Raw genomic sequence first — 22,577 nt, 5'->3', positions numbered from 1 at the left:
AATATATCGGACTTTTATCCGGCTACCAGTCCATTACAGGTACCTACCTACCTACCTATTGTTGTACAGTACATACGGAGTAGTCTTCACTACTGCATCCCTCAGTGCTCTTCAGTTGGTCCATTCCCTCGGTGCTCACGCCGTGACGCCGGTTCCACGCGCTCCGTGTAAACAGACAAGGCCAGCAAGCATCCAAGCTACCTACCTACCTAGGCAAGGCAAGGCAGTCGCGGTGTACGTGGTAAAGGTGTTGGGGAAGAGTGTCCCAGAGCCCCGCCTCCTCCCACCCCATTTCGCCGGCCAATCCACATGTGTACAGGTAGAGTCAGTGCAGTCAGTGTATCCGTACACCGTAGGATACTAGTGGCTTGCTCTGCACATTCACATGCTCTGCTCTTTCTTCCCGTCTCTATCTTACCCTGTCCTCTTCCTGCTTTCTCTTCGTTGACCGACGGCAAAAGGAGGAATAGGCACAACGCACCGCCTGCAATTTCCCCAACGACAATCTCATATTGGCTGCCGCCATACCTTAGCAACCGATTCCCCCCCTGCCCCCCCCCGCGGCTTTTGGATCCGCACGAGCAGGGAAAAAGGTCTCGTGCTCGACTCCATTGTCAACGGCGCCAAAATGAAAGGGAGAGAAAAAAAATTCCCCCGATGACTAGGCGTACCTAGCTCCTCAAAACCTCTTGTATATCAATCCTCCAACACCCGCTCACACCATTCCGCCCGCCGTCTCTACTTTCTCTTGCCACTTGCTCTAGAACCACAGACGCCGTAATTGCCACCACCTCCTGCCCCTCCCTAAAATACCTTCTGCTCCGACTCTCTCCCTTTCCTCCCCCCTAGCTTTCGCAGACCGCCTTCCGCTGCCCCCTTTCCACACCAGCCCGGAGGCACGCGACTTTCCCGCTTGAAGAACACGTCGCCGCTGTCTTCAAAATCCACCAGGGCAATTTCCAATCCAACAATTGACCTCTCGGTATTGTTCCTACCCTCTCGACACAACGCACACGCACATATACCCCTTCCCCGTTCAGTTCCCTTCGGTCAAATCATGACCCAAGGTGTAAGCAACGGCCACCCTAACGGGCTGGTGCTGCCACATGTCCGAACACTTCCCCTTTTCTACGACAGCGAAGATTCTCAGCAATCTGCAACTCGTCTAATCCTGACTGTTCGACCAGACTGGGACTCCGACGACTCCAACATAGAATTCGTTCGATTTACCGACGGCATCACCAATACCCTGCTCAAGGCGATCAACAAGCGGAAGGGCTGGTCCAAGGAGGATATAGACAGGGAGGCTATCCTGTTGCGAGCGTACGGCAATGGAACTGCCGTTCTCATTGACCGCGAGCGCGAGGCCCAGAACCATGAGCTTCTTATGAAGTATGGGCTGGCCCCCGAGCTACTTGCTCGCTTTCAGAATGGTATGCTGTACCGCTTCATCAAGGGCAGCGTGACAGCCCCCGAGGACCTCAGAAAGCCTACCATCTACAGGGCTGTCGCCAGCAGGTTGGCCCAGTGGCACGCGACTGTGCCCTGCATTACTCAGCCGACACCAACGGATGGCCACGCCAAGGAGAACGGTGCCGATGGCCACGAAGATCCGGAGGCCATCATCGACAACGCCGCTCCAGGCAAGCCGGTCCCGAACCTGTGGACTGTGATGCAGAAGTGGATACTGGCCCTGCCTACAAACACGCAGGTTCAAAGGGATAGGCAAGACAAGCTTCAAAAAGAGCTCGAATACATTATCAAAGAGTTCAGTCAGCGCCCCGGCCTTGGTGTTGATGGTGTAAGTCGCACTCACATAAACCGCAAACCTAACTTAAAATAGAATGCTGATTGCTGCCCTCCGATAGCTCGTGTTTGCCCACTGCGATCTTCTGAGCGGCAACGTGATTGTGTTACCGAGCAGCTTGTCCGCGAAGGGTGGCAGAAAGGAAGCCACGGTCACCTTTATCGACTACGAATACGCCACGCCCTCCCCAGCGGCATTTGACATCGCCAACCACTTTGCCGAGTGGGGTGGCTTCGATTGCGACTACAATGTGCTGCCCACAAAGTCCCAGCGCCGAGAATTCATCGACGAGTATGTCCGCTCATACTTCAAATACTACCAAGGTAACGCGGGTGTCGACATCGAGGCCGAGGTCAGGAAACTCGACGACGAGGTTGATCTCTTCCGCGGTGTGCCGGGGTTCTATTGGGGTATCTGGGCACTGATACAGGCCGTCATCTCGGAGATTGACTTTGACTATGCCTCATACGCAGAGACGCGCCTCGCCGAGTACTGGGCGTGGAAAGATGAGAAACAAGGCAGCCGGGCCGCTGCTGGCAAAGAAATGCCCCTGCGCGAGAGACGATGGGAGCAGGCGGAGTAAAATGACCGGTAGGTATACAACCAGACTAACCGGGATTTCGCTTTGGACGGAGGCTTTGATGACGGCAAACAAGCGAAAACATAAGAACCGAGAAAACAAACACATGTCGCGGGAGTTTGGCAAGGATTTCTGTACATAAACTTCAACTGCGAAACAGAAATGGATTGACGGGAGCGAAGCATAATATCGACACGGGCCGGCGTCATTCAACATGAGCTCGACGAAGGCCGGGAAAGAGCTCTGGGGCGTTTTGGGGAGGGTTCTTAGACGGGGCTTCTATTACACTGCGGCTTTTATTACTACGATGAGAGATAATCCCAAGAACTTGCTACGAAGAGAGAGGAAGAGGGGACGATGGATGACAGAACCAACGCGATACTTTGTGTGCACTTCAACATACTTTAAGCGAAGTGACCTCACAAGAATGTACAGGAACTCTCACTCGTTGCACAGTCCGAAAAACAAGAGACATCCGGGAGGGGGGCGGGGGAATGGGGGAGGGACGATCCAAATCACGACCGACCTCTGATTTGCTCGGCAAGAAACCCGTCCTCAAGAATTGGACACTTTCCAGCGAAGCCAAGGTGAAAGGTGAGGTAAGGCCCATGTGCCGGCATACGGTCGTAGTCCCTGATTTCCTTTCTAATTACCGTCCGGTCGGGTTGGGGGCGGCGCTATAATACCATGGACAATTGTGCGCATGCCGCGATCGTTTGCGTGCTCCGATGCAGCTGCAAGACACGAGAAAAGGAAACGGAGAAAAAGAATTGCGTTCGTCGTCTCCATCAGTCCCCTCTCGTATGCCGTCCACTTTCAGCCCCTGCATTGACCACCCCTTCGACGAACAATTGGGAGGGGGGCAAGGGTTGGTCTGGTCTAGCCTGGTCATGTTCTTTTTCTGCCCTTTGATCATCCGTGCGCTGCCTGCCGGCACAGAGGCTAAATGGTCTCCAGTCGAGGAGAAGCTGAGCTTGCTGAGATTGAATGGCACCGGGGAAGAGGGTGAGGGTGACAACTTCAACTTCAACTTCCCGCACCACACTTTCACTTAGTGGCGGCGCCGGCCGTATCCTTGTCCCGCACGATCCAGGTAAAATAGCTTCCAAATTGGCTCCCAAGGCCACCGACCCCCCCTAGGGCTGAGGATGAACCGGCATAGCAATAGCGACTGGACGAATCTTCACGCAGTGCAGTGGTACGAACAACAATGAGTCGTTCATCAATGGATCGAGCTCTCTCGTGTCCTGGGCCGCGAGCAGGTGGTCGAGATTGACGAGAAGCCCGATGGCTAGGAAGGCCAGGAATGGAGCAGCAATCCAGGTAGTTCCATCCACCCCTCCCCTTACACTACAAAGGTTTCGTTTCGTGAGCATGAGCCGCTGAGCCAACCGTGCTGCTCCTGGCGGGCGCGGACTGGTCGATCGAAAAGGGGTCATGGCAGGCGGAACTTGCTTGGCCATCAGCTTGCCATCCGGCTTGTGACATTTCTTCTGTCCATGATGGTTATCGAACTGGGTAACTTGGCTGCATTGTAAGATGGTGTTCTTTTGTTCGGTTCCGGATCCGAGAATCAAGATACCGGCTGCCGAAACCTGGACGATTTGCCTCGCCAGGAGGACGAACTCCCACACTGCACCGAACCGGACCCAAGCCAGCAAAAGGTCTCGAGGGGGTGTTATCGGGGCAGGTGTCGAATCGAGTGTGCGTGTACTTACCCTGGACTGGTGGAGGATGCTGATTGGTCGTTGACACCAGGCGGAGTCACCACCGGGGATGTACGGATAGACGTACACTATTTCTCCCCTAACCCCTCATGCCACCACCCATGAGCCCTCAACACCCATCTCAGCAATATCCTTACCTCGAGGAGCTTCTGACAGTTCAGCAGGACATGGCTCATGTAGAATAGCGATTAAGTGACTAGCACGCGTGCAAGGCTACTATGGAATACCCAAAGAGAATGCAGTTCATGCCGCCAGCATCTGTATATTGTCGAATCCCCACCCCTTGGGCGGAACTACGGTTCACGTGGCATTAGATCGCTTAGAGCAGCCTTTTCATCGAAAGTTTTTGGGTATCTTTTGGGTTAAATAATGATGAAGGATATATTGAAATGCATGAATGAAGGCTGCGGGTTGAACTGTAATGGTATAATAATATGTCGTCACGACCGTGCCGCGTGTGAGAAGACCTTATCCTAACAGCGCTGATCCTGTATCTTCTGTTTCTCGATCAATTGGTTGGCTTTTGACTTCCTTGCTCGAGGGGAACACGGCACAGCAGGGGGGGGGGAGGGGAGGCGAGGAAAGGGCTCCAAGAACATGGTCCTACCATTGGTGATGCCTCGATCTTGAGCGGCTGCATGCCACGCCGCCTGGCTCGACCAACCCCATTTGCCATGCGACGGTCGATGCAGGTATCGCACGTCTTACGCCGCTTTAACGGCAGCTTGCTCTCAACTAGGGAGCTCCAAGCCGCAGCTATGGCTCCTCCTCGCGCTCACCTGCTGCAGCTATCTGCAGATTGTAACGGTGACTCGGCACATGCTTATTTCTGCCGGGACTGGCCCCCAGCATGCTACAAGTGCCACGGACTCTGGGACCCACGTGGAGATTTGGTCCGTGTGGGCGTGGGTATATCGGCCATGGATACGGCTCCAATCGCTTTCTTGGCGCGTCTGCACGGGGAATTCCCAAGGGAAAGGGCAACAAAAGCGAAATGAGAGTCGGGGAGAAGACCAGTCGGCGGCCTTTCAGACTCAATTGCGGAGAGCTGTTGCATAGGTTACACGGTTGCGTAGGCAGGCGGGCGAGGCGGAAATGTCGCAATCTCTCGCCTACGGGAGGATTCCCCTGCATTTGCGTGATGCTTCAAGAACCGCCCCCGAACCTGGAAGAGGAAGCACACAGTGTAGCAGCATAACGGAGAGCACACCCAAGCCCAGCGGTACATGAATGCTGCACAATCAGTGTCCAGGCGCTGGCAGTTGATGTGTTGATTTGAAAGTAGCTAACCGAAGCCCTGGTTGTAGAGGAGGGGACAGTGCGCGCGGTTCATTGTGTTGCCGATGCAGCAGCTTGCAGACGTCAAGGGTTGAGCGAGGAGTATTAGACGTAACCTCTCGAGACTGTAGCCGGAATTTAATACAGGCAAGACGGGCGGGCAATGGCAATAAGGCTAAGCAAGCGTCCGTTTGGTCTCGTCTCATGTTCCCTTTGCCTCGATCGGTTTTTGTTCAACTTGGGGGCCAATCGTCGCAGAGTCGGAGAAGGAGCAAGCGGCCCCACGTCGAACTACCCCCTTCCCCCCATATCGCTTATAAATGAGACTCTGGGTTCTCTACACCAGGACGAGGATGAACGAGTGAAAGTCGTGGAGACATAAACCAAACGGCCCCTTCTCAGGGCATCCGCCACGGAGGACGGGAAATAAAGCGGTAAACGACGAGGCCCTGCAAGAAAGCCCTACCCAGTAGCGACGAGGGTGGGCTGAGATGTGCAGATACATGCCGAAGGGGGCTGGAAGCGAGGCTGGCTGTGGCCAATACGCAGACAGAGCGACCGCTGACCACCCCACCCACTTACAATCCGTTGTCATTTACCCCCCCCCCCCTTCTGTTGCTCCTTTTGCGCCTCCGTCTGCAGTAGGCCGATATTTTGTGATGTAGCAGTCACCATGGAGGCAGTTCGAGATTTCGCTGCGGCCACGACAGCGGCACGCAGCGTGTAAACAGTCTCCTCATTTACGGGTTCATAAGGGATCTAAGAGTGGCCTGGCCAAGCAAGTGGCTCATGTAACCAGGCAGGGAAGCAAGGATGGGCCGGGGGCGTAGAATACACTACCAGTTGATAGGGGCTGTACGGAGTAGAGAGGGCACAGTGCCTATACCCCATGACCTGTGCGAGTTGGGGGGTAGGACTGTCCAAGACGAGCGAGGTAGGGCCGAAGGAGAGCTGATAAGAATCCCAAGGTGTGTGAGGTAATTGCCTATTACGAGCCTACATCGCGTGCCTGCCAGGTTCGAACAGGTCGATTACAAAGTAGTCGAAACCCTTGGCAGGTGAGTAAGCTTCTGGTCGATTTTCGTAGACTGAAAAGCGATTGTATTGTATAGAAGTGGAGAGGCCAATTCGTGAAGGAAGTCGAGAGATAAGCTAGCTGAGAGCTGGTGGACGATGCAGGCAAGGCAAGGCGAGGTGAGGCGAGAGTACAGGACCCTTGGATGTGCCTGTCGGTCGGGTGGCGGCCGAGCTCTCCCCACAGGGTACCGGCCATGTTTTGGAGAGAAAGAGAGAGGGAGGGAGAGAGACTGAGTCCCTTATGATGGTCGTCCGCACGAGAGGCATATGTCGATGAACCGGCCCGGGAGGGGGCGATGGGAAACTCCGTTCGCAGCTGCTTAAGGCTAATGCTGGTTTTCCGCACAGAGCAAGACACCTACGGATACAAGGAGAATGACGCCGGCAGGCGAGGGCATCAATGGGGAGGGCAAAGTTGGAAACACCTCCTACGAAGGCAAGGGGGTGTAGGTTCCTGCTTTAGGTCGCTTGGAACTAGCGAAACCGGGGTGAATGGGATGAGAAGCGACTTCTTGACGGAATCAGGCCCGACATGCACACATTCCTGATATGTATGGCAGATGAAGATTTTGGTTGCGCGGGTATTGTCACTTTACTGTTGGCCGAAATCTACACTATCCAGCCCCACGATGAGAAGGAAGAGGGGAGGGGAGGTACGACCTTACCTGGTCAACCGGCGGCATTCGTATGTTTCAACAGAGAGGACGGCCGGTATGAACGTACCCTGGCGTCCTTCTTTTCTTATTTCTTGTTGGTCATCTATAACCGTACGTACCTACCTACCTGTCCTGCCATGCCTTGCTTTGCCTTGCCTTGCCTTGCCTTACCTTACCTTGCCTGCGGGTACTGCGTATCTAATCCATCCAATGCTTTTTGCGCAAACCAGAGAAACCTTCCCAGATCCCGGCCGGGTCTGTCGCCGCTTTGTAAGGTCCCTCCGTCCCATCCCACCTACCTAGGTAGGTAGTTCGCCTCTCCCAGCACACAGTACCGGTAGGCAATGTACCATCGATTTACACTCCAACCGTCAGGCTTCCATCCTCAGATCAACACACCCCCTCCCTCCGGTTACCAACAAGTCCAAAAGCCCATTTGGGGGTCCCTCTCTCAATTTCAGGCTGCGCCCTCTTTGCCTCTCTTTCTCATCATTCACCACACTCCACCCCGACCCCGACCTTGTCGCCGGTGCAGGCTCTCAATGTCTCTCGGCCTTGCCTTCCATGGAGCGTGCTCTCCATACCTAGCTATCTACCTACCTAATCAACGCCGTTAACCACGCGCCCCACTTCCCCAAATCAACCCTGTCTGGTTATTAAGGTAATAAGAAGAGCTATCACCCCAAAGAGGGAGGAGATCAGTAGTCCGATCGGGTATCGTGCTTTCGCTCGCTATTCTATCCAAGACCGCCGAACCCCCCGACTGCCACCAACACTGCCTTCGCGCTGCACAGCAATTTGCCTCTCGAGAAATTTATGAATTTCGCCCTTCCTTTGGCCTCGTCGATGGCCGTCCGTACCCTTGCTTCTCTCGAATTCTGCTCAGAGTAGAGACGGCATACAACCTGGTGCAGAGAACCGAGCTCGCATCGGAAGCAAGACGCTTCTGACTGGGAGTCTGTCTGCACTGGAACTGGACCTGAAAAAGAATCCCGACGGACCAGGTCTAGCCCAACAAGCAAGCGGTGTCCAGTTTCGTCTGCTGTACCTTACATCACCTCGTCTCGCTGGACCCTGACGGGCCTTCCCTGGTGCAAAAGAGGCAAAAAAAAAAAAAAGTTGGTAACCAACTGAAGGGTGAAATTTTTGTAATTCGCCAAAGACAGGAGAGGATCTGCGAGAGAAGGGGAGAAAAACAAGCGAGGGGGGCAAGAATACGCATACGCATCTGACATTAGAAAAGCGATGAACCCAGCCACCCCACGCCCCCAGTACCACCAGCAGAAGCAGAAGCAACAACAAATACAGCACCACCAAAACCACCACCACCGGTTTCAAAAGCTGATGGCATGCGCAGCTCGTGTGCACCCAGAACTCCTCTGAAAAAAACAACATGGTCCCGCCGCTTCAAGCTTTCCTCTGATGCGTACAAGTCGAAGCGACGTGTAGACGGGCGAGCCTCGAAAGACCAAAGGACAAAGTTCATGTGGATTTTCTCTGCTTCATATACGCCTCGTTCTATTACCGACTCGAAGAACGCTCAAAGTGTCGTCGGCTGGAGGAGGACGCCCTCGAGGTCCGGGAGGAATGGCGGCCGATCCTCACACCATCCCCGATCCGGGCCTCGACGGCGCCATTCGCCAACTTCTCGACCAGCAGGCCGATATTCAAGCTAGGCTTGCCGCCTTGCTGCCCGTAAAGTATGGTCCTAATGTCAAGCTGGAGCTCGATATGCTCCGCCACAAATTGCGAGTTTTGCAAGCCTACTCCGAAACTCATCGTAAGCTTGCTGCCCCTCCTGATGCTTATGCGATCCGGTCCTGACGACTTGCTTTGTCCGTACAGGCCTTTCTTCCACTGTCCCCGTCATATCTGAGCTTGAGGAGGCTAGATCGTTGCAACATCGGTGCGAGTGCATCGAGGTTGCTTTTCTGGAACAAGGTGAGTTGCCGTTTTGCGAAACACAGCATGTCTGAAGTGCGACGCCACTTGACAGGTACCTAATATCTCATTTAGGTCACGATCTGTCAGACCCCAGCATGGTAGACGCCCTTAAGCGATTACTTTACGACGAAGCGCCGTCGGGATACGCAGCCTGGTTGGATCGTAATCTTGCTAGTTATGATCCAGTTGTCCGTGGGTGGAAAATAAGAGAAAGTTTGTCGCCGTCATCTCGGACCCCTTCATCCTTCAAATGCTGGGACGAGCGTTGTATACACTTCATTTACGGCTTTTACAATAAGGATGACCGAGACAGCCACGCCCGAGAGCATAATGTCCACGCCCATCGTGATTCGGGTATGTCCGTTGGCAACACTCCGCCTCTCCCCTTTCCTGAGCATACGGTATCTCGGCCGTGGGGTTCCGATGCTGGAAAGCAGCCTCTGGCGTTTCAACTTCCGAAACTATCCTCTGGCACCCAACTCGCTCCGTTGGCAACAAGCCAGCTCAGGGACCGTCGGGACACTTCGCAGTCCTATTCAATGGCCAGCGAGCATTCCGGCCCTGGGCGAGGCTCTGTCGATTCCGAGGTCGACCCTTTGCTCCCCCCTCTCAAGCGTAGTAGGGTTGGCCAGTCTCGACTACAGTCCATTGGCGAGCTCAGGTTGCTCCAAGACTCTGGGCCTTGTTTGCGCTGCTTGGTAGAAAAGCAACCAGTAAGACATTCATTCGTGACAGCGCTTGTTGTGGCTGCTAACCGATGCTGACAGTGCGACTCCAATGATCCTTGTCACTATTGCATAGACTACCCTCTAAGCCCTGGCAATGACTTTTGGAAAGTAATTGGGTGCCATCGTGGTTCTCTGGGTGCTTTTTCAGACATCATGCTTCCAGGTGAGTCTTTAGTGGCTTGAGAGACGTGCTGGGTTGAGCTAATAGGTGTAGCGCCAATATCCCCGAGACAAACCCATACCCCGATCACATCACCACTCACTCAGCGGAGAAATATGAATGACCACCTGGAAAACTATTATCGAATTTCTCCAGACATACTACATGCTGTCAAGTCGAACCTCGACTTTGATGACGGCTTCTGGTGGACAGAAGAGCTCGCGAACCTTCCCCTGGCCAATACTACAACTTCAGCCTACTCTAGGGAAGCAGTCGAGCGACCGCCACCGAGTCTAAGCGTACTTACAGCGAGTTGGAACGGCGGTGGGACTACGTACAACTTTCTCCATCTTCTGAAGACCAGTGGGCTGATTGCAGCAACGAGAGACATGGAAGAGGCCGTTTTCCCAGTCTTGTATCGAGCGAAAGTGCTCTTGCGAGAAATCATATTTTGGGACCTCGAACAACCGGAACCTTCGATCTGCCTAGAGAGCGGGCCTCAGCACCGACCCCTATTCATCGACGAGGTTGACCAAGATGCACATCATCGCCTGGTTTGCAACTGCATGGCGCAGTTTCTTCAGGCTTTTGAACGGGCAACTATCAAAAAAGTCCCACAAGACCCCAAAAGCTGGATTGCCGTATTTATCGCATTGTGCATTTTCAGCGTTGTTCGCACGATACTGGCGGGTCATGCGTCTTACCTGCCAAGACGCCCGTCATCCCAGCTGCCACCGGCTTGGAGAGGGACAGGAGGTGCGCATGCAATGCACGGCCTCTATAAGCTCTTGGTCACGATATTCGCGAGTTCCGGACCAATGCTCCTCGAAGAGCAAGTATTCGACTTGGATGACCGGGACAGGGCTGCAATGGAATCGCTTCATGTAGTTGTCCGAAAAGGCATTTGGACCCAGCAGGGTTTTGCGTCCTCCAAGGAGTTTCTGATGCGCCTGGGAGATGGTGATACGGAAGGCACAACCACATTCAATGGCTTTCTCAGGCAGAGAATTCCTCCGCGGACCGGTATGTTCGTCCTACCACCCATTGTTAAACCTGGGGAAGAACCAAGGCGTCCCATGTATGACCCCCGGGCTTTGGGCGATCCCTGGGTCCCGCACCCGGCCTCGCTTCTGGACCGAGACCCTTTTGGTGCGACTGGTGGCCTTGACTACCTTACCTCCCCTCAGGGACTGGACCATTTAGGTCGCAGGCACACAGTTGGAGAGAGTCCAACCTTACCCCGGGGACCCATGCGGTCATTGGAGTCTCCGCTTCCAGGCGGAAGAGGGCGACCTACATACCAGCGGCCGCCCTTGCGTCGGGTCTACTGCATCAAATGTAATGAATACCCAGAAGGATTTAGGGGTGAGCACGAACTACGAAGGCATACCGACGCGAAGCATGCCTCGTTAGTCAGGCGTTGGGTGTGCACCGAACCAGAAAGCTACAGTCCGACTCTGCCACAGCCAGTGATTCCATTATCGAAATGCAAAGCTTGCGTCACGCAGAAACGGTATGGGGCGTATTACAATGCAGCGGCACACCTCAGGAGGGCACACTTCAATCCGCATAGGGGCGGAAAGGCTAGTGGAGACTGGCCCCCCATGACCATTCTGAAGGACTGGATGAAAGAAGTGCGGCAATCTGTCGACATTCAGGACCAGGACGATTCCAGTGGAGGGGAAGAGGTCGACTACAAACCACCGCTAGAATATTTTACCCAAGCACCGCCACTGCCCCCCGCGCCGGCCCGTTCTCCCACTTTTGGACCATCGATGCTGGCAGCAGTGCCGCCAAACGCTCCCTTAATGATCGCTCCCGCTGAAGCAATGGTCTCGTCCCAGATAAGCAGCCCATCGAGCAAAACACTGGACAATCGCACACGCTGCCCTCATCCAGATTGTGGCCGGGTGTTCAAGGATCTCGCGGCTCACATGCTCACCCATCAAGAAGAACGGCCGGAGAAGTGCCCTATAGAAACGTGTGAGTATCACACCAAGGGGTTCGCGCGGAAGTACGACAAAAATAGGCACGCTTTGACACATTACAAAGGGACAATGATCTGTCCCTTTTGTCCTGGAGTGGGAACGGCGTACGAGAAAGCGTTTAATCGAGCCGATGTTTTCAAGCGCCATCTAACGTCGGTCCACAACGTTGAACAGACACCCCCCAACAGCCGGAAGCTCATTATCAGCGGATCCGGCAACGTCCGCGGCGATGGCGCGAAGTGCTCAATTTGCCAAAGCTACTTTGGCACGGCTCAAGAGTTCTATGAGCATCTGGATGACTGCGTTCTCAACGTGATTGTGCCGGCGTCAGCCAAAACACCCAGAGAAACTTCTGTATTACCCTCAACGTCGGGGCTGGACGAGAGGGACCGACTAGGCGATAGCGAGAATATCAACGTCAAAGCCGGGTCGCTTGTAGGCGAAAAGATGGATACTAATTCCTGACATAAAGGGCGGGTTGGTCGCTAAGTAAATGCCGAGAAAGTTTTATTACATATGCCCCATGTGTAAGATGATTATTCTTCTCCCGAATACCCCCATTGTTTACAATTTTGCAATACCATATGACATAGCGTAACCCGTTAATGATACGATACCACTTGTTCACAGTGGCCTTACTTCCCTTTCTTGCCATAAATAATTGCATTCGGTCTTCTCAGGTATGTCATTGTGAGCTGTTGGTGTGTGGAGCTAGTAAGGATACTCGCTCATCGACCTCCAGTAGGTACGTCTCTGGGCGTTGGAAGTTCGAAGTGGCGTTATAATTACCCTTCTTTTCGATCTCTGCCTTCTTCCAATTTAAATCACTCTTGATTTGCAGACAGGGACAGAAAGCACTTGACGGGTGTTGGATATATAGTAATTGGAAGCAACTCTCGATAGCTTCCATCGATAAACCTCTAGCACCTGTAAAACACCAGCCACGCAATACTAGACACCTGAATTACACCCCTCGATACTTCATCATCCATATTTACATGTGCGTCCGTTACCCGTAGATACTTTGCTCATCCCATCTTATGTTCATCATCGATTGCTCGTACAAAAGAAATTGGGACAGAGTGAAACTGAGGGGAGGAGGGAAGATATAGAGAAACGAAAAGGAAGAATATAAGGAAATTATCTGTTCTTCGTGGGAACTCCTTTAAACCTCGAAACCGACAGAGATGAGCCCTGTGCCGGTCTTTGGCTTTCTTGCGTACCCGCTCAACATCCTCCACCCGGCGCCGCAGCCTCGTCCCTCCTCCACGATGGCTGCGACACCCTCGATGCTCTTACCGGCCTCCCTCATTGCGGGACCTGCCGTCACTGTGTCTGCGAGTCGTAACTCGCCGCTGACCTTCTCCATCTCGCATCTCAGCAGCCAGCGCTCCCAGCTCCAGCCACCAACGATGCCTGTGACGTTGGCCACGCCGTCTGTGCTACCGGTGACCATGGCCTCCATCGTTACCGTTCTGACTTCCTCACCCGTCGGATTGGGCCGGACGGCGGGAAGTGAAGGAAGAGGCTTCTCTTGTTGCTGGGAGGGCGGGCGCGCGCCCATGGGCAGGCACACCCACGCGCGCCGAACCTCGTCGAAGCCTGCGCGCGAGAGGCGGCCCAGAAACATCTTTGTTGGGTTGGGATCATAACCTAGGGTCTTGAGGTCGAAACCGAACTCGACGCTCTTTGCAAGGCCGAGAGGGCCCGCGTTCATGATGTCCGAGTCAAGGAGGGAGAACTCAAGGTAGCCGCCCGGCTTGAGTACGCGCAGGCACTCCCTCAGGCACGTTTCCCACTCGTCTTCGCCGTTCTCACCGATGAACTTGAGGATACTGTGCAGCTCGCGCGCCGAGATGAGGTCGAACTGGTCGTCCTTGAAGGGCAGGCGAGTAAGGCGCTCAACGGCAACCTGGCGGTGGTTGGGCGGGCCACGGACATTGGAGTTGGACAGTTGGCGGATGGCCTTTGTGGTGACGGTGTAGATCTTGGTGTTGGGATACTGCAGAGCGCAGTGCCAAGCCCAGTCGCACGCCGACTGGCCGCCAATGTCGAGGATGCGCGCCCTGTCGCGGGCGACGCCGTCGCGGCCGGGGGCCATGCGGGACAGGCGACTAAGGCGTTTGGCGACGGGCGCCGAGATGAGCTTGCCGCCGTTGAGCATCTTAATAGCGGCGACATGCCAGGTCGGCATGGCCATCTGGGACATGGCCTCACACTCCTTCTCGCGGCGCAGCTTCTCCGGGTCATCGACAAGGATGTCGTCACCGCGAGCGACGTTGGCGCTGAGGCGCTTCTTGGCGGATTGCGGCACGACGCTGAGCTGGTACTTGCCGAGAAGCTGGTTGCGGTGGAACTCACGCAGGCAGACACGCTGGGCCTGGAGGGCCTCGAATCGGGGGAGCTGGTGTACGAAGACGTCCTGCTTACTGGAGCGGATGACGTAGTCTTGGAAGGCGCGGTAGTAGGCGGACTCCTGTCTAGAAAGCTTGGAAGGCAGGCGACGGGGGATGTCGGTCTTGGTGATGATTTCGGAAAAGCGGACCGTCTTCTTCCTCGGTGCTGACGGGACTTCCTGCTCCGGGAAGCTCTCGACTTCCTCGTCAGCGGCTTCCAGGATTGTGCCAAGGTTGTGGTCATGCTCCTCTATTTGGTTGGCCTCGACAGGTTTTAAGTAGGCGCGCTGGGCCATGAGCCAAAGCTCTGTGCGGTCGAGATTGGAGAGGGCGACCTCCTGTTGCTTGCGCGCATACTCGGGGTCGTAAACCGTGACGATCTCAGTTGGAGCATCTTCAACCTCGGGGGAGGTTGGCTCAGCCAGCGTCACGGAAGAGCTTGAGCCATTTGCTGGAACAATCGGCCTGGCAGTTGGCATGTCATCCTCGTCCATCTCCTTGTCATCAACCTCAACAACCTGCTCTACGATTGCAGAAGTAGACGATACTGAGCTGCGGTAGTACTGCTCGGCAGCATCGTTGAGAATGAGCTTAGCGGGTGCAGCCGGGACTGGAGGTACCGAGACGTCCACGTTCCAGGGGCAGCGGTAGAACTGTTCTGCGGTGGTTGACGTTGGGGGCACCATGTCTTCGGGGGATCTCGTCGGCATGTGCCATGTTGTCCTTGTCCTGGGCGAGAGGCCAGAAAAGAAGCCGCCAGGTGAAGGAATATCAAGCTTGGTGAGATCGGCAAGAGACCGACGGTGAGAGCTGGGGGTGAGCTCGGCAACACGAACCGGCTGGGGAAAGAGATTTGTGAGGAGACGCAGAGGTTGTTGACGCATTTCAGGCACAGGTTCTTGAGGAATCTCAAGAACCTGATTGGAGTGTTCATGATCATGTTCGTGTAGGCTATCGTTATCGCCAGATAGAGCTTGCAGAGTCGCCAAAGCGCCTGGTTGAAGTCGCACGCCGGACCAGTCTGCCTCCTTGCCGTTGTCGCTACCGATGATAGGGGTAGGAGGCGCGGACATTTGAGCCAACTGCTCTGAACTCAAGCTCCCATCGAGGGACGGCGGGGCCGAAATTGTGGGCACCTCCTGAGCCTGCTTCGCCTGCATGAAGGAGAAGACTTGGGGAGACATCTCGACACGGGTTGGTGGTGTAGGAGGCACTGGCGATGCGAGAGTCTTTTTGAGGCTGGCAGCAGACCAGTCTTCTGTTGATGTGTTTCGACCGCCGGGGATGACTAGAGGGGGCAAAGCTCTGCGAACGCCAGCCGCAGTCTTCTTTGACACCCCATTACGACCAGATTTGCGTCTCCTCACTGATGCTTTGCGCGACGGTACTCGACGCAACTCGGGGGGCTCATCCTCATCCGTGACATCGTATAGGTCATCGAACTCGGTGACGTCGGTCATTACGCTTGACCTGTTGTTGTTCCATGGGTTTGAGGATGTAGAAGGTGAGCTACTCTCGTCGGCCGAGATGGTCGATGGTGAGGACGGCAAGATCGGGGCAGAGAGGAAGTGGAAGCCTCTTGGTGTGGGAAAGTGGTCGCTCAGCGGTGATAACCAGGCTTCAATTTTGAGGTTCGACGTTTGGCTCCGGAGCTGCCTGTTGTCGATGGCGTATTGTGTATCCTCGCTCTCCTCCTCCATTATAGTATTAAGTGACCTCCCCAGCCTTCTAGCCTGCGAAGGGGAGGGAGGTCTGTATGTTGACGAGGGTAAGTGAGTAATTTCAGCCATATTCCCCTATGCAAGTCAGATATCCTGATATAGACTTGCGGTTGAATGTGCTGTAACAGTATAAGTATAGGCAAAATACGACGTTGCGTCTAGATAAACGTCTCTCCAGGGACGACCAGCGTCTGAGTCTGGATATGAAGGGCAGAAAGAAAATTCGTGTAAACGACAGGCTGCTTCGATCAACGAAGCCTTCAAGAGGAGGGTTTGCAATAACAAGGACACAGCGAAAGAGATGGGGAAGAAGAAGAAGAGAGGAAAGAAGGCCTGGCGGTTGGCCAGGAGCGAGTGATATAATCTCGCGAGACCCTGCTCTTCCACGACGGAAGGCGGCTAACCTGGTGGTGGCCGCATGAGTGGGTTGCAAACTACGCTGTCCGCACCACGCACGATGGGACGGTGAACTGAGCGCACCCGAGAGAGAGAAGACAGTATAGCATCGCACACCAGATGCATTCACTCGGCAGCACCCATCATGCAGCGCGCCTGCTGCAAAGACTGCATTGGCCCGAATGGGGATGTGCTGCCGGCGCGTGAGAGACCGTGATGGAAAGACGAAGGGCCCATCTCCACCCCAAAAGGTTATGCCATCGGTTCATGAGCGAGACCTCTGCCCAATGGGCATTCGCAGAAGCGTATCTAATTTTGGGATACAGAAGTCGAGCATGGTCTGGGTGAGCGGCGAGTGGCTGGCGCGCGCGAAGACGAGAGGTGAGGGGGTGGGAACAAATCCTGATTGGGAATGCATTGCTGTCAAGCCACCCGCCAATGACGATGGCTAACGCAAGTTGGGCGCTTAAAAGCGACATCGATTGGACGACTGGCCACTTGACCTAGCTCTGTCGCCAAGTTGAACAGGTCCCTGAGTTGGCCTCGTGGAGAGAAGACTATTGAGTGTCGCATAAACTTCATCAAGACTCAGCATGCAAGACTTCAATGGACTATCGGCCTTGATTGCTCAATCCGTGATTCAATTTGGGCCAAGCACGCACAACATGGAGATGTCAGTGGTCCGATGGTCGTGGCGCCCGAATTCAAAGCAAGTGGAAATCACAGCGCCTTCAGTTTGGAAGCATGCGCATATTGTTGAAGTGGTCGAGCTGAGCGCGCCGAGCCTGTACACAACGTGCAGGTTGAATCACTTTGCAGGTCTAGTGAATGCGTTGGTGATGTTTGTGGAGACAGAGGCTGGAGGGAAGCAGATCAGGGAGGGCGGGTCGATGGCGGTCGAATTGCCTAACCACCAAGCTCCAGCCACAACTGATTACTTAAGCGCTCCAACTGGGGGTGGTCTGCTGTGGCAGTTCATGCATGCCCCGCCATCAACTCAATCAACCCCGCAGTCGGCCGTCCTTGGAACAGAGAAGACAAGAGACAGGCACGCGTCTCCTACTTCCTTGAATCCTTCGCTTGACATCTTTTTGCAAGCGACCCCTCCACTGTCAAAACCGGCCCTTCCAAATCGTCATGGCCGACAATGACAAGTCAGAAACCTCTGGTGAGCCTCAAGGCCGCCATGTAATCTACTGCGGCGGTAAGTTTCTGACATTGCGGCGCATGAACCCAAGCATATTCAAGGAGCGAATTCTGACTTATTACCCCATGTATAGTCTGCACCCTTCCCCCAGAGGTATGTTATAATCACTCAAAAACCTCACCGGAAACCATTAGTGCTTAGTCGTGTTTATGATACAGTACTGCGAATATGGCGGCACTGTCAAAAAGTGTCAGGACTGGCTTGAAAAGCACCATCCCGACCTATATGCCAGAATATGGTCGCAAGGTATGGACTCCGCACCATGTTTATTTCCTCGGTGTTGCCGAGATACTTATAAGCCATCTATAGAGGCTCTGGAGGCAGCGACTGCATCCCTCTCCGTCGACGCACAGAAGCGAGCTGCCAAAGACGCACAGAAGAAGGCGGCCAAGGCCGAGGCTGCCGAAGCCAAACAAGCCGACAAGTTGGCCAAGAGTGTCGTCACAATTAAGAGGATCGAGCGCAACAAAAGAAAGTTCGTCACGTCCGTCTCCGGTCTTGAGTCGTTCGGGCTGGAAAACAAGAAGGTCGCCAAGGAGTTTGGAAAGAAGTTTGCTACTGGCTCATCTGTTACCAAGACCCCGAGCGGTGGCGAGGAGATTGTAGTACAAGGCGATGTCAGTGACGAGATTGAGGAGTTTTTGTTGGAGAAGTATAAGGAGATACCCGAGGACAACATAGAGCTGGTGGAAGACAAGAAGAAGAAGGCCAGCGCGCCGGCTTAGACCATTTGGAAAAAGGAGTTGACGTAGTCTATCAATTGATTATGAGTATGCCTGGCTGTCGTCATTTCTGTCATGATTCCCAAAACGCCGTTTAAATCCCACACCACAGGTGATCACATTCAAGCGCACTGTGCACCCTCCGCCCACCCTAGCAATGCCGTATACCCAATAATCCCTCGCTCGATTCATACAGAAGAAGCTAACCCCTTTTCCGCAGGACTCTCGTAGTTCCTGCTGCAGATGCTGGTGCAGAATTGGGTGCTGCTGGCTTCCTAGTTGCTGCGCCAACGCCCTTCCTGATTGTGCCCATGACAGTTCTTTTCGCGGAAGCTGACGCTGCCGTCTTCTTTACAACGGTTCCTGTGCTGTCTTCGCTAGAGTCGCTAATTCGTTTGCCTGTTCGCGTTCCAGGTCGCGATGGTGCTTTGGCTGCAGTTGTGGTATTGGCGCGTCGCGTTCTTGTTGGAGGTGCGGTACCTGTAGCAGGTGCTGGTGCAGATGCGTTGGAGCTGGTTGTCGAGGCATTCAGAGGATGCGACGGGGCTGCGCGGCCGGTCTTCTTGGCTTTCTCAACCATGTTCGAGAGAGCCGATCGAGCACTCGTGTGCTGCTTCGTGGGGGATGAGGTGGGCCTAGCGATTTGAGAGGACTTTGATGGCGAGGAAGGCGGTCGCTCACGTGCCAGCGACCTAGTGTTTGATGATGTTGGCGACAGTATCTGAGAGGAGCTCAGAGGTGCCGGAGCAGCACGATGTTTTTTCTTGGGATTGAGAATCTGCTCATTTTCCTTGTCTCCGCCTGCCATAGCATCACTACCGTCCACCATCAGTGTGCATTCACGTAATCGCTCTCGATAATAACATACCTCAGACGCTTGGTAGAACGCGCTGGAGGTGCTAGCTTGTAAGGGCTCGTCCGGAAAGCAAAGTCCTTTTCAGGCACTGGAGGTGGCCGCGAAGCTGCCTCAAGCCGCTTTTGTTGCTCGACGGCCCTGGCAACTAAGTCGGCCATAGTCATCTTGAGCATGGATCTGGGAACGCGGTTGACGCGCATCTGTATACGTGATCGAAGGGTTTGTGCCTGCTGGTTGTATTGTGCGCGAAGTCGCCTGGCACGATCGGTAACTGCCAGACCATTAGACGACACGTCTGGTATCATCGCGACTTGTACACTCACTCTCTAATTGCAGGTTATCGATGATCGCTTGTTTCTGCTCTAAGCTGATTCCAAGCCTTTGCCGCTTGCTGGGACTGCTGCTCAGCAAAGGTGTGCCGGCCTTTGTAGGAACTGCCTGTCTTTCTGACATTGCGGGCGGCTCATCGACTTCGTCTGAAACTCTCTTCTTCGTTCGTGAGGAAGCCATAGTGTCTTAGTGTCTGTTTTTGGGATTTGCAAATGGTAATGTGCGATGGTAGTTGGCGCTGGAGTAACGTGCCTAATCGCGACGAAGGCGTGAAGGTTGTTGAAAGCTAAGGATGATAGGGTGGAGGCTCTGTTGTGAGTGGCTAGTACTCCAGAAAGTAAACAAACCTAACAGCGGTTAAGTATCTTACATAATCCTGCCTAGACCACTCCCAGTGCAGCAAGGGGTTCCGCTACAAACTCGTTACAAGGGCACTGAATGGGCTGACCCTGTGTACTGCTACCAGACATGTTGCACTGGTTGACCTGACTATCACTTTATTATTGGTATAATAAACCATACCACTGATCAAGCTGAACTTACACTTGGGTTAATTAATATGAGACTAATCAAGCTGCACCTCATGACTTACAAGCAGCCCGATACATAACCCGCTGTTGGATCCCCACAGGCGTGCTTGCCTATCTGGGAATTTATTCGAGAAACCGATCTTAAGTTCCGGTACGTGCTGAATCTGCAAGATAAAAGTAGCAGTCTAGGTACTGCTACATGTACGCAACCAGCGTCACCAGGCTGAACTGCCTTACGCAGGAGCTCCCGCCCACCAAGCTTCCCTCCCCCATCCGAAGCTCGCTCATCCAACCTCTCGTTCCACCACGTTCTCCTCTACATATCCCGAACAGTCACAACGACGTTGACCAAAGAGGGACTGCATCAAACTCAGAAGTGTTCATTTGCCCAGTTCATTGCCCGGCTCACCGCCTAAACCGTCAAGATGGTCCTCGAAGCGGTCATGGTCGTTGTCGACAACAGCGAAAGCAGTCGCAATGGCGACTACCAACCCACGAGATACGACGCCCAGGCCGATGCCGTCAACGTAATTTTCCAGACCATTACCAACGGCAACCCCGAGTCCTCAGTCGGCTTAATGAGCATGGGGGGTAAAGGCCCTGAGGTGTTGGTCACTCTCACGACAGATCAGGGCAAGATCCTGGATGGTCTGCACCGCACGAAGACCAAGATCAAGGGAACATCACACCTGGCTACGGGTATCCAAGTCGCCGGAGTGAGTTCAGATACTTCCTTAGCCCTTTTTTAATTAGCTCTGCTGACGTGCTTGGCCCCTTTCAGCTTGCCCTGAAGCACCGTCAGAACAAATCCCAACGGCAACGGATAATCGTCTTCGTCTGCTCGCCCATCGAGGAGGAAGAGAAGAAATTGGTCCAGCTGGCCAAGAAGATGAAGAAGGGCAATGTCTCGGTCGACTTCGTGCTTTTCGGCGATTTGGACGATGACGATACGCAGAAGAAACTGCAGGCGTTCAATGAGAGCGTCAAGGGTGGCGAAGGCTCTAACCTGGTCGTTATTCCCCCGAGCAGCAAGCTTCTTAGCGACCAGCTCATCTCGAGTCCGATCCTTCTCGGTGACTCTGCTGGTGGAAGTGGTGGCGGTGGTGGCGGAAGCGGCGGCGGCGAGAGCAGCGGCGGTAACTTTGGCGAGTTTGACTTTGACCCTGCCATGGACCCAGAGCTCGCTCTTGCGCTGCGCATGAGTATGGAGGACGAGAAGGCAAGGCAGGAGAAGAAGGCGCGGGAGGAGGCCGAGGCCGGGCAGAAGGGATCGCTTGAGGACATCAAGGAAGAGGGTGAGAATGCACCCCTCCTCAACAAAGACGGGGAGCCAAGCAAGAAGAACGACAAGAAAGACGATGACACGATGGACACCTCGTAAGGCGGTGGGCACGGCCCATCCTTCTGATTGACCACTACCTCGAGTATGTAAAATAGAACATTGGCACAGTCCCAAAGGCACATGCGGCTCAATAGAAAGGCTTGGTACTCCTATAAACGCCATTTCACGATGAAGATTGTTTCCCAACCCAAACGAAGCCAGACCCGATTACTGAATTCCTTCCCCCGCATTCGCTATTCAAAGCGATTGTCCTCGAAACCTAACGATTGTTGATCTCCCGGATGTACGATAACAGCTTGCGCTCAAACATTTCGCAACGGATGGGCATCTCCAACTGGTAGAAGGGATTTTTCATGACGTAGTCGCTGTATAGGTCGTATATCCTCCGCAGGGTGACATCGATATTGGTTTGTGTCGTATCGGTGAATAGCAGAAACTTGGTGCCCGTCATGGTGTTGAAACACTGCATCCGGAAGTTCTCCGACTCCATGACCTCTAGCCCCGTTGGCGGTTCGGGTCGCGAAGGAATGCCACCCGCCGCTGTCACGCTGGCCGCTGTCGCTGCCGCCGCAGCATCTTGCCGGCTCATCAAAGGATTCAGACGGGCGGTGATGGCGTGGACACTGGTGATGGGTGTGTGAGTGTCTGTCCGATCCTCGACTCAAAAGGGCTGGGTGAAGTGAGTGAGGTTCTCGCTTACCCGTGAAATGTGCCTGCTAGGACGAGGTAATCATTTGTGCTCAGCTGATTGAGGCCGCCCTCATGGAATGTGCGATTGTAGATCAAGCCTCCAGCCTTGTTGATGACAATGAGCGCAAAGACAGTCCTGTTGTCGAGGTCAGTGAGATGTCTGACTATGCAGGAAGAGGGGACAACATACATGGCTTCCTACGTCAAACCAGCTCACGGCTGATGACGAGTTGAACGCGAGATATGGGAATCCCTTCTGGATATTCTCATCAATCTTTGAATACCACACTCATAAACTTGATGTCGATATCCCGCTTGGCCTCAGGTTCGGGCAGGATACGTGGTTAAGCTGCGCTCTTACTCTTCCAGTTGCATACTTTCCCGCCCAGCGAGCATGGGTCGCTAAATACACACCAATATCGCTGGGTCGACGCCACCCCCC

General features: G+C 54.2%; 9 protein-coding genes across 9 annotated transcripts; 5 read left to right on the top strand and 4 right to left on the bottom strand.

Annotated features, from left to right (window-relative positions):
- Nucleotides 1–1,057: 1,057 nt before the first annotated feature.
- On the top strand, nucleotides 1,058–2,390 carry LY79DRAFT_666358 (choline/ethanolamine kinase; the record flags this gene model as incomplete). Its single annotated transcript, XM_060563212.1, has 2 exons — nucleotides 1,058–1,801; nucleotides 1,869–2,390. The coding sequence occupies 2 exons, from the start codon at nucleotides 1,058–1,060 to the stop codon at nucleotides 2,388–2,390; spliced, it is 1,266 nt and encodes a 421-aa protein (XP_060418787.1).
- A 3,609-nt stretch (nucleotides 2,391–5,999) lies between these two features.
- On the bottom strand, nucleotides 6,000–7,051 carry LY79DRAFT_540013 (uncharacterized protein). Its single transcript, XM_060556844.1, has one exon. It carries the CDS (start codon nucleotides 6,663–6,665, stop codon nucleotides 6,381–6,383), a length of 285 nt encoding a protein of 94 aa, XP_060418786.1. The 5' UTR covers nucleotides 6,666–7,051; the 3' UTR covers nucleotides 6,000–6,380.
- Nucleotides 7,052–8,616: 1,565 nt separating this feature from the next.
- LY79DRAFT_326606 (zinc finger protein) lies at nucleotides 8,617–12,495 on the top strand. The gene is made up of 5 exons (XM_060552460.1): nucleotides 8,617–8,905; nucleotides 8,971–9,066; nucleotides 9,142–9,782; nucleotides 9,837–9,960; nucleotides 10,012–12,495. Exons 1-5 carry the CDS (start codon nucleotides 8,713–8,715, stop codon nucleotides 12,408–12,410), a joined length of 3,453 nt encoding a protein of 1,150 aa, XP_060418785.1. The 5' UTR covers nucleotides 8,617–8,712; the 3' UTR covers nucleotides 12,411–12,495.
- Nucleotides 12,496–13,110: 615 nt separating this feature from the next.
- Nucleotides 13,111–16,041, bottom strand: LY79DRAFT_576355 (methyltransferase domain-containing protein; the record flags this gene model as incomplete). Its single annotated transcript, XM_060559787.1, has 1 exon — nucleotides 13,111–16,041. One exon carries the CDS (start codon nucleotides 16,039–16,041, stop codon nucleotides 13,111–13,113), a length of 2,931 nt encoding a protein of 976 aa, XP_060418784.1.
- Nucleotides 16,042–16,988: 947 nt separating this feature from the next.
- LY79DRAFT_326586 (uncharacterized protein) lies at nucleotides 16,989–17,770 on the top strand. Its single transcript, XM_060552459.1, has 2 exons — nucleotides 16,989–17,662; nucleotides 17,739–17,770. The coding sequence occupies exon 1, from the start codon at nucleotides 17,052–17,054 to the stop codon at nucleotides 17,607–17,609; it is 558 nt and encodes a 185-aa protein (XP_060418783.1). The 5' UTR covers nucleotides 16,989–17,051; the 3' UTR covers nucleotides 17,610–17,662; nucleotides 17,739–17,770.
- LY79DRAFT_540007 (density-regulated protein DRP1) lies at nucleotides 17,414–18,454 on the top strand. Its single transcript, XM_060556843.1, has 4 exons — nucleotides 17,414–17,662; nucleotides 17,739–17,758; nucleotides 17,824–17,911; nucleotides 17,975–18,454. Exons 1-4 carry the CDS (start codon nucleotides 17,596–17,598, stop codon nucleotides 18,388–18,390), a joined length of 591 nt encoding a protein of 196 aa, XP_060418782.1. The 5' UTR covers nucleotides 17,414–17,595; the 3' UTR covers nucleotides 18,391–18,454.
- Nucleotides 18,455–19,879, bottom strand: LY79DRAFT_540005 (Borealin N terminal-domain-containing protein). Its single transcript, XM_060556842.1, has 3 exons — nucleotides 19,567–19,879; nucleotides 19,256–19,514; nucleotides 18,455–19,202 (listed from the first exon to the last, which is right to left on the bottom strand). Exons 1-3 carry the CDS (start codon nucleotides 19,751–19,753, stop codon nucleotides 18,590–18,592), a joined length of 1,059 nt encoding a protein of 352 aa, XP_060418781.1. The 5' UTR covers nucleotides 19,754–19,879; the 3' UTR covers nucleotides 18,455–18,589.
- Nucleotides 19,880–20,528: 649 nt separating this feature from the next.
- Nucleotides 20,529–21,484, top strand: LY79DRAFT_587149 (von Willebrand factor type A domain-containing protein; the record flags this gene model as incomplete). The annotated part of the gene is made up of 2 exons (XM_060560733.1): nucleotides 20,529–20,819; nucleotides 20,885–21,484. The coding sequence occupies 2 exons, from the start codon at nucleotides 20,529–20,531 to the stop codon at nucleotides 21,482–21,484; spliced, it is 891 nt and encodes a 296-aa protein (XP_060418780.1).
- A 110-nt stretch (nucleotides 21,485–21,594) lies between these two features.
- Nucleotides 21,595–22,515, bottom strand: LY79DRAFT_326555 (sybindin-like family protein). Its single transcript, XM_060552458.1, has 3 exons — nucleotides 22,326–22,515; nucleotides 22,146–22,271; nucleotides 21,595–22,068 (listed from the first exon to the last, which is right to left on the bottom strand). Coding segments are annotated over exons 1-3 (492 nt in total). The 5' UTR covers nucleotides 22,328–22,515; the 3' UTR covers nucleotides 21,595–21,704.
- Between the last annotated feature and the right edge of the window lie 62 nt (nucleotides 22,516–22,577).

Source organism: Colletotrichum navitas (genome assembly GCF_030913465.1).
Source record: "Colletotrichum navitas strain CBS 125086 chromosome Unknown LY79scaffold_6, whole genome shotgun sequence".
In the NCBI taxonomy this organism is placed as follows: Eukaryota; Fungi; Ascomycota; class Sordariomycetes; order Glomerellales; family Glomerellaceae; genus Colletotrichum; species Colletotrichum navitas.
Note: the sequence above shows the minus strand (reverse complement) of the source record. Positions and strands in the feature narration are given on the sequence as shown.